A 10298-nucleotide genomic window follows, 5' to 3' on the forward strand; every position below is an offset into this window, starting at 1 on the left:
ACTTTCAGCCTAACCTATCTCACAGGGTTGTTGTGCAAGTCAAAAGGGGGAGAGGAGAATGATGTAAGCTGCTTTGGTTCCCACTGACGAGAAGAACTGTTGCCAGTCTCCAGGTGAGAGCTGGAGATCACTCAGAATTACAACTGTTCTCCAGATGGCAGAGAACAGTTCCCCTGGAGAAAAAGGTGGACTCTGTGTCCTTATATTCTGCTAAGATGGTCCCCGTGACAGCCAATGTGATGTAGCAGTCAGTGATTCAGAGCATGGTAGAGGCTGCAGGTGGGAGGGGGAGATAATGGCAGGTTGATGCTTGGCTGGGAAGAAGATAGGGTTGCCAACTCCAGGTTGGGAAATTCCTGGAGACTTGAGGGGTGGAACCTGGAGAGGGTGGGGTTTGAGGAGGGGTGGGACCTCAGACAGGTATAGTGCCATAGACTCCACCCTCCAAACCAGCCATTCCCTCCTGGGAAACCATTGTTGCGAATCTCTAGGTGGGGGCTGGAGATATCTCAGAATTACAACGCTCTCTAGAAGGGAGGGGGAGGAGATGGAAAGCTGAAGTCAGAGGAACAGATAAAGGTAGGTTGATGGTTGGCTGGGAAGATGGGGTTGCCACCTCCAGGTTGGGAAATTCCTGGAGACCTAAGAGGTGGAGCCTGGAGAGGGTGGGGTTTGAGGAGGGGTGGGACCTCAGACAGGTACAATGCCAGACTCCACCCTCTAAACCAGCCATTTCCTCCTGGATAACCATTGTTGCCAATGATGAGGTGAGGGGTGGAGATCACTCAGAATTACAACTGCTCTTCAGGTAGCAGAGATCAGTTCCTCTGGAGAAAATGGTGGACTCTGTGTCATTATACCCTGCTGAGGTCGCCTCAGCAAATTGTCGCTAAGTGCCCAAGGCCGGGGCACTCTCCCAGACCCTCTTTCTAGAGCTTCTTGTATTTATTTCCCCAATGGGCCTTATTCCTAGTAAATAAATAATTCTGTGGGGTATTCAATGCACAGCAGTGGTGGGCTGCTGTTAATCATGTGCAATCTATTTTTATTTGTACTAGAAACAGCTGGGTCTGCCAATGTGTACTAAATTTTCAAAGTAAGAGTCCATATTCATGATCTGGTGTCATATACCATCTATGTTAAGATGATCCTGAGACTGTGCTATTGCTTAAGACCACAAGAAGTGCCTTGAAGAACCACACCAAGGTCCATGGTGTCCAGCAACCTTTGCAAGAATTAGCAAAATCAACAGAGAAAAGATTGGAAGATCATGAATGAATTACCAGCACACTTTCCAGTGATAAATAGCACCTGCCAGGTGTTCATGTGTGTGTTCCGAGTAGGGCTGTGGCTCCAGGAGAGGTTTTTTTAAAAAAATCCACCCACACAATTTTCTCAATCTCAAATCTCCCTCTCTCCAGGGCTGATACTTGCCCCACTGGGGAAAAACATACAGGCAGCATGCAGGCACCCTCTATATATAGCAGCTCCCAAGGCCAATGTGAGGCTAGGAAAACACTCGTCCCTTGGAGCCATGACCCCAATCTGAATCAAGGGGCCCCCATGGCTACTATTTAGCAATTTTTAAAAATGCTAGAAATGTCTTCACAGATCTTCCAGTTCCTCATCTGGTTTCATCCTCAAGAACAGCAGGTGAACAGAACAATCTTTAGGAGAGTTACACCATTCGAAGTCCATTGAAGCCAATTAACTCAGAAGGATATTATAACTCTGCTTAGGAGGACTGCAGTTGCACTGTATATTAATTTTAATGCAACAATGAGTGGTATAGATTAGCCCTCAGAGATGGCTTTAAAGCCTCCCTTTGACCACTCTTACATACCAGCAGGCTGTAAATGCAGAAGTTAGATGTTTTGACTAGCATGGCCCAGCCTTGAACTATATATGTGAAAGCAGCAATAAAGAAGAGTAGGATTCTGAACATGCACACAGTGTATCTTCCTCATTACTGAGGAATCATAGCCCATTTCCACAAGTGAGGACTAGAGAAAGAATGCATAGAATACAACTTCCATACAGCCTAGGGCCTTGCATTTTTTAAAGAAGCTAAGCACTTACTAGGCGAATTGGAGTTTCTCATTCACAAGTGTAACTGGAAATTGTATGGGTATAAACAGGGCTCCAGTGGTTATAATCAGAAGCAAAGTTTGATCTTCTCATTGAGCAACCTCTAAGGTAGTTTTCATATAGGCTCTTTAACCCACTTGGGCTTCTGAAAGGTTTCACACATCTGAAGGATAAATCGTTGCCCTCCTGCAGTTAATGAAGCTTTAATCCAGGTTTTCCAAAAACCTGTTTTGCTCTGATGGGTGAAGCCAAAGTGGGTTTAACAGTCCACATGAAAGGGACCTAAGAGGTACACCAAGAAAGCAAAAGTTGAAAAACACTATTGTAAACCAGTAATGCTTGCTTTTCAAGTACAAGGCTCTCTATGTAGACTTACAGAAAATAATTCCAGGTTGGGTCTTGACAGTGATGTACAACTGTCGTAAGGGGTCCTGAAAAATGCATACATGTGGCCTATAATGTAGTGGTTGTCATTTCCCAGTGCCAGAAATAACCAATTCAACTCTGTATGCATAACACTCCAAACTTCAATTTTGGGCCCTAAAAACCATCTAGTTGTGGGTAGTATGCCAGTGTCAGAATAACAAATGAGAGTTTCCAAATGCCAATTCCAGCCCTAGGCTAGGTTTCTAGAATGAATTGCCTCTTCTAAGAATGCAACATAAAGAAGGCAAAAAGCCTTATACTTTTCAAATCCTCCCAGTTGTGATCTTGCGGCACACGTTCTTTCTCTAATATCACTTTGATAATGCTAAGCTGTCTTGCAGGCAGTAAACCCACCAGGCATTCCAGGATTTAATAGGATCTAAATGATAAATGAATGCAAATCTTTTCAAGTCTTTAAGCCTAACATGCTGAAGACAGAACCAAACAACAGCCATTAAAAATCTTAAAAAGCCAAATCTCCTAGAGACTGCTCCTGAGATCAGTCATATGTGGTTTTAAAAGCATGTGCAATCTTCAGAGAAACAATGAATACACCTTTAGAGCCTATTATACCTCATTACAAAACTTTGGGATTCACCTAATTTGATAGGTGTTCTATGTGGCACTTTTATATCACTGTGAAGTGCTATAAAAATTGTGTGAAGAATTTAATGAGCACTGAATCTTGGCTTGCCTGGTACAGAATTCATAGGGTGTGGAGCAAGGCAGTGTTTGAATAAGTCATTCATCAAAACATTGCTTTACCTGCATTTGCCATCCTCTTCACAGCTGCCATGGGCCAAGTTACAGTGGTCATTGCAGTCATCACCTACAGCACAAAGTGGAGAGCAGGACTTAATGCATATTGGAGGCACAATGCAGGCAGCCCCCTCCAACTGAAATCAGCACACGCATGACTGGAATGTCACATCCTCTTATGGCAAGGTTGCCTACTTGAACAGATTTGCTGCTACAAAGGACACTGAATCCTGATTGGAGGCTGTATGTTTACTACAACATACTACAACTGGGTATACTACAAACAGGCACATGGGGTTTCCCATTCACTTCAGTGAAAAGGAGCAGCTGTACACAATTTCCTTTGGGCATATGAAGTTCATTTCTCCACTGAAGTGAATGAGCTGAAGAACTCTGTGTATCAAAGCTCATACAGCCACAACTCATCACTGAAGCAAGGCTTGTGAGCACTGAATCAATTTTACTCTATTTATTTACATTATTTATTGTCCACCTTTCTCACAGGGAATCAAAGTGGATTACACAGAGTGACTCAGTACTAGGGATGGGTATGAACTGAATTATGAACCGAAATTCATCACGAACCTGGCCCAGTTCATGGTTTGCGAGCCTCGGTTCTCCCACGAACTGCCCACGAACCGAACCAATTTTCGTGGAGGTTCATGACGTTTGTGGGAGCAGTCTGTTCGCCAGACATGCTGGCACTAATGAATCAATTGTTCAGGCAATGGGAGGGTAGACTTCTGCAGCCCTGGAAACCCAATAGTGGCCCTCCAAAGCTTGATAGCCAGCTCTGACTGCCAACCACAGAGCTCCCATTCTGCTCTAGGCCTCTAGCTTGCAGGGGGTCCATTTGACACATTCCTTCCCCTTTTGCACGTTAGACCCCAGGATCTTCCCCCCAAGCCAATCTGCATTCAACTTGGAGGGCAGGTAGAGGGGCATCCTGGAGAGGTCCATTGTGAGTGAGATGCCTCTAGCTTGCAGGGGCCCCCGCTTGACATCTTGACACACTCCTTCCCCTTTTGCACTTTGGACCCTAGGATCTCCCCCCTCCCAAAGCCAATCTGTGCACAACTAGGAAGGCAAATAGAGGGGCATCCCAGGGAGGTCCACTGCATGCTGGATGCCTCCAGCTTGTGGGGGACGCTCAACACACTCACCTCTTGCACATTGGACTCTAGGATCTTTCCCCCAAAGCCAAACTACACACAACTTGGAGGGTTCATGGGGTATCCGGGGGAAGTCCACTGTGAGCTGGATGCCTCTTGCATGTAGCACACTCTTCCCCCTTTTGCACACTAGACTCTAGGACATTCCCTCCCAAGCCAATCTGCACACAACTTGGGAGGTCAGGCAGAAGGGCATCCTGGGGAGGTCTGTTGCAAGTTTGATGCCTCTGACCCACAGGGGGGCCATTCTACCACACCACAAACCTCACAAACCACAAACTGGCTCATTAAGCAGGGAGGTTCATAGTTCGTGAGACCCTACGAACCTCCACAAACCTCCATTTTCCTGGTTCATGCTCATCACTAGTCAGCACCATCAACAAAATGGGACCTTTAATAATTAATGCATTAGGCTTTCCTCTGGATAGCTCAGGCAAGCCTGATCTCATCAGATTTTGGAAGCTAAACAGGGCTGACCCTGGCAAGTAATTGGAAGGGAAACCTCCAAGGAATACCAGGGCATGGGATGCAAAGGCACACTATCAAGCCACCTCTCTAAAAAAAATCTAAGCTCACAGTAGGGGTCACCAGAAGTCACCATGACTTCCAGGCACACACACAAATACCCACCAAAAAAATTAATGCATTAGGATATTAGAAGTCTGGAACCACCAGAAAGAAACAGAAGCATATAATAAGTATTAACATGTCTATGACAGACCCCTGACTCTCCCCTACTCCCAGGCAGATTTTTCCACCAAAAATATTTTTAGTTCCCCTCTGTGGCTGAGCCGTCCTTCAGTAGCGTATATTTTTTCTTTATTTTATAAGCTTTAACTGTCCCACCCTGTTAAGGATATTAGTTTAGGCTTCTGACCCAGCACAGGAACCTAAGGGAAAATGCAGGAGCTGTCTTGTTTTATATTTAAACCCTTACTGAAATGGCACTTGAGGCAAAGTATCTTTCAAAACAGAAATAATATTTTATTGAACAAGCAGGGAATATCTATAATAGAAGATTGTCATAGTTTAGAAAGACTAAGGTAAAACTTCATATTATATACAAATTTGAATTCTTAGATCATAGAAGAGAGCATATTTGTAGTCTGGTTTCAAGGTTTTCTAGTTCTTTCTTTGAGAGGTTCTTTGTTTAGTATTTTTCAGCACTAACACAGATTTTCTTTTTGAATATCAATAATTTTTGCACCTATGCTAATACATTATACATGCATATATAGTAGTTAAAGTTTCTATTTCTATATATAATTTTTAATGGTTATAACAACTGTTACTTAAGGTACCACTATATCCATTTATAAAGTCTTGACTATGTTTTCTCAAAGATATCTTCACTCTTGCCTTGTAAGAGCAGAGTCAATTTGTCCATCTCAGCCGTTTCTAAAAGTTTATAGATTACTTCTTCTTTTGAAGGTGTTTCTTCTTTTCTCCAATATTTAGCATAGAGAATTCTAGCAGTAGTTACAACATGTAAAAACATATAGAGATCTGATTTTTTAAAGCTTTCTGGTATTATATTCAATAAAAACAATTCTGGTACAAACGGTATATCTGTTTCTAGCATTTTTTGTAACATTTCATGTATCCAAATTCAATATTTTTTTGCTTTTATCGCATGTCCACCATATATGAAAAAAGATCCAACATTCTGTTTACATTTCCAGCAATCATTTGACATTAAATATATATTTTCTTTATATTAAATTGCTTTGGTATATTTGATATTTGTTTTCCATATTTTAGACCATTGATCTAATTCAATATTATGTCCTAAGTTTTGTGCCCATCTAATCATTGGACATTTAACCACCTCATCTTGTGTTTTCATTTCTAATAATGTTACATACAGGTTTTTACTTTTTACTTCAAAAATGGGTGTCACCCTTTATAGCATATCTCACACAGACAAAAAGACATCAACTGACACTTGAATACACCCACGTGAGACATCTGGACAGCTCCCTGCAAAGGAGCTAGAAGAAAAACACTCGCCAAAGAGGCACAGAAGGCAGCAGTGGAGGCCCCAGGAAGGCAAGCCTCTGTGATCCTTTGAGCCGAAAATCTCTAGGGTTCCACAAACAAACCTGTTTCCAACCATCCAGGGGATTTAAAGGGTGTTGGGGGAGGCCTGTGTCCCTCCCCTGGGCAGGGCAGGACAAGCCACACATTCTGGCCCAGGCTCTCCTCTCGCTAGGGTCCGCTCACTTCTAGCAACAGCCAAAAAGGGGGTGAACAGAGAGGCACACAGTCCCAAGAAAGCACTTGAATGTTATGGCAACCAGCACCACAAGGCGTGTGGGTGGGAGTGGCAAATGGCCAGGAGTCCAGAAGATGCCATTGCCATGCTGGGCCTAAGTGAAGTAGTGGGGCTTCTTGACGTTGATTCCATACTCTGCCAGAGCAGGGACCAGGTCCTCCATGGCCAGCGTGTACTTCTTGTCCTTCGCCTTGTTCTGGGAGCTCCCGGAGGCCGTGCCCTTCATCTTGCAGTGCTGCAGAGTGTTGTTGGCAATGTCAGAGATGAACTTCTGTGCAGCCAAGGAAATCAGGCGGATAATGCAGGGTTGGAAGCCTTGAAGCTGGCCTGGTTCAGGTAGAAGCTGGTGACGGCATCAGAGATCATGGGGGTGTAGTTCTCCAGCTGGAGGAGGAAGTCAACAAGGAGCGTGCTGGAGGTGGCGGGCAATGAGGTGGAGCCAGCGGGAGTGGAGCCGGCGGGTTTGGTTTCCCCGTTGGGGGCTCCCACGGGCGGCGTGAACACCCTGTTGGAGACGACGATGGCCACAGCGGTGGGGCCCTCGGAGGGCAGCACGGAAGAGGCAGACGAGGCGGTGGCACCGTTTCCTCCCTCGCCGCCACCCTGGGACTCCCCTTGGCGGCGGCGGTGACTTCCCCGGTGGCGCCGGGCAGGGCACCAGGGGTCAGCTGCTGTTGAGGCAGCGGCAGCAGGGTGGTCGTGGTGGTGGTGGGTGGCGGCAAGGCAGTCGGCGGGGCGGACGATGGGCCTCCAGGGCGCTCCCACTGATAGCTCTCATCATGGCAGTAAGACCTCTGGCACCAATGCGCATGCACCCTCCAGTTTTTTATTACAGTTTTTCACTAACTCCTGAGGTGTCTAAGCTTCTCCACTTTATCACAGAGTCCAGGGTTCTCTTCCCAACCCCTTTCACTGGCAGGAAGCTATTCTCCTTGTCCCTAAGAAGCAATAACTAATTTTACTATTTGGCTTGAATGGGAGTTCTCTCTAACTACCCAGACCTTCTTCCAAATTCTTCTCCAGTATCTGTTGTCTGTATAAAGCTGTTGTGTAGCTTTCCTGAATGAGAATCTAAATTCTCCCTCAGAGTAGTTCTAATATATTTAAGACAACAGAGTCCCTCTTCTTCTCTCTCTAGAAGTACTTTTCTGACACTTCCCTGCCAGAAATTATTGAAACTTTTTATGGAAAGTTATATCAGAAACAGGAAGTTATAAAGGAGGAAGTTAAAGAATTTTTTTTAAAAAATGGGGGGAAATTTACAGAGGAACAAAAGAAAAATTTAAATGACCCTGTCTCTGTCTCCAAACGGGTAGAAGCATTAAAGAAACAGAAGAAGGGGGAAGCACCAGGTCCAGATGGCTTCCCAGCTGAATTTTATCAGATTTTTGAAGACCAATTAATAATGCCTTTAAAGCTTGTAATACAAAATATATTATTGGAAAATAAAATCCCAGAGACCTGGAATGAAGCTGTAATTACTCTGATACATAAACAAAACATGGATGAGAGAGAAATTAAAAACTATAGACCAATTTCATTATTAAATGTGGATTATAAAATGTTTGCTTCTGCTCTGGCAGCAAGACTGAAAAGAGTTTTGACACAAATAATACATCAAGACCAGACAGGTTTTCTACCAAAAAGACAACTCAGAAATAATGTACGAACAATATTAAATGTACTTGAGTATTTTGAAGCTCATCCAGAGAAACAGATGGCATCGGTCTTTTTAGATGCGGAAAAAGCATTTAATAATGTCAGCTGGAACTATGTTAAAACAATTGTTAGCATGGCGATGTGGAGAACAATTCTATATGATGGTAAAAGCCATCTATACCAAACAACAAGCTAAGATATTGATTAGTGGGGATTTATCACAAAATATTGAGATACAAAAAGGAACTAGACAAGAATGTCCACTTTCCCCATTACTTTCTATTTTTGTACTTGAAACACTGATCAATATGATCAGAGAAGATACAAAGATTAAGGGATTGAAAATAAGAGGTGAAGAGTTTAAATTACAAGCTTTTGCAGATGATCTGGTTTTTATTTTGGAAAATTCAATAGTGATACAGCTTCTGGAAACCTTACAAGATTATGGTCAAGTAGCCGGTCTGAAAATTAACTTTAACAAAACAAAGATTTTAACGCAAAACATGACAAAAGAACAAACATATAAGCTGCAAGAAATTTCGGGAATTGAAGTACAGAAAAAAGTCAAGTATCTAAGAATAAATTTAACAAACAGATGCAGTTCTTTATTACAGGATAATTATATAAAACTTTTAATGGAAATTAAAAAGGACCTTGAGAAATGGAAAGAGTTACAATTATCTTTAATGGGAAGAATAGCCACAATAAAAATGAATATTTTACCAAGATTAATCATTATTTCAAACAATCCCAATAATCCAATAGGTGGGGCTGAGAGAGCCAGTTTGGTGTAGTGGTTAAGTGCACGGACTCTAATCTGGGAGAACTGGGTTTGATTCCCCACTCCTCCACTTGCACCTGGCTGGATGACCTTGGGCAAGCCATAGTTCTGATAAGAGCTGTCCTTGAAAAAGAGCAGTTTCTGTCAGAGCTCTCTCAGCCCTGAGGTTAGGGTTAGGGTTAGGGTTGGAAAATACAAGACTTTTCAATTTAGAAGGACATGACTAACTACTGGGATGGCATGCTTTTGTATGGTATGACAAAGACAAAACACATAAATACTTTAAACATATTCTCAGAAGAGCAATTTTGAAATTTTGGGAAGAAATTAAAAGACTTTATTACACTAAGATACCAAAATGGGTCTCACCACTTGAAGCTTTTACGAATCCAAACCTTTTCAAAATAAGTTTACTTCATAGATATGAAGACCTGTTGGATAGTAAAAATGTACTAAAAACAACAGAGGCTGCGGTCACACGCAACATTAGCCACGCAAGAGATACGGAAGACAAGGCGGAGTTTCCAGGCGCGATCTCACCAGCACATCTGGGGAGCGTAGCGCTTCTGTGGCACAACCGAGGCTTCCTCCCGAAACCGCGCAGCAAAAAACTAGTACCTCGGGGGGCATTTAAATTTCTTAGGGGGCACTGACTAACCAAATTACAGGAACACCCGGCTCCTTCCCTGCTCGGGGGCCCTGGGCTGGATGGGAAGTCGGGGGAGCTAGCCCCGAGATGCCCCACTGTAGCTACATGCCTGTGCAGATGATAAATTGATAAAGAAATTGTATACAATAATGTTAAAAACCAAAACACAGGATGAAATGGTAAAAGGTTCTATGATTAAATGGGCACAAAATCTGGGACATAATATTGATCTAGATCAATGGTCCAAGATATGGAAAACAAATACAAAAATTACTAAAGCAGTATCGTATAAAGAAAATATTTATAAAATATTTTATAGATGGTATATGACACCAGATAAATTATCTAAATTTTATCCTAATATGTAAAATGTATGTTGGAAATGCCAAGAAAGTTGGTAATTTTTTCATATGTGGTGGACTTGTGATAAAAGTAAAAAAAATTGGATCCGGATACATGAAATATTGCAAAAAACCGAACAAATAATGT

General features: G+C 42.8%; 1 protein-coding gene across 1 annotated transcript in view; it reads right to left on the reverse strand.

Moving 5' to 3' along the window:
* Positions 1–10298, reverse strand: part of DLK2 (delta-like 2 homolog (Drosophila)) — a 44859-nt gene that overhangs the window by 15416 nt on the left and 19145 nt on the right. The window contains exon 4 of the mRNA XM_015421478.1: positions 3280–3343. Coding sequence (XP_015276964.1) covers positions 3280–3343 — 64 coding nt within the window. The remainder of the gene's footprint in view (positions 1–3279; positions 3344–10298) is intronic.

This window comes from Gekko japonicus, unplaced genomic scaffold, assembly GCF_001447785.1.
Source record: "Gekko japonicus isolate JY-2015 unplaced genomic scaffold, Gekko_japonicus_V1.1 scaffold1012, whole genome shotgun sequence".
Lineage (NCBI taxonomy): Eukaryota > Metazoa > Chordata > Lepidosauria > Squamata > Gekkonidae > Gekko > Gekko japonicus.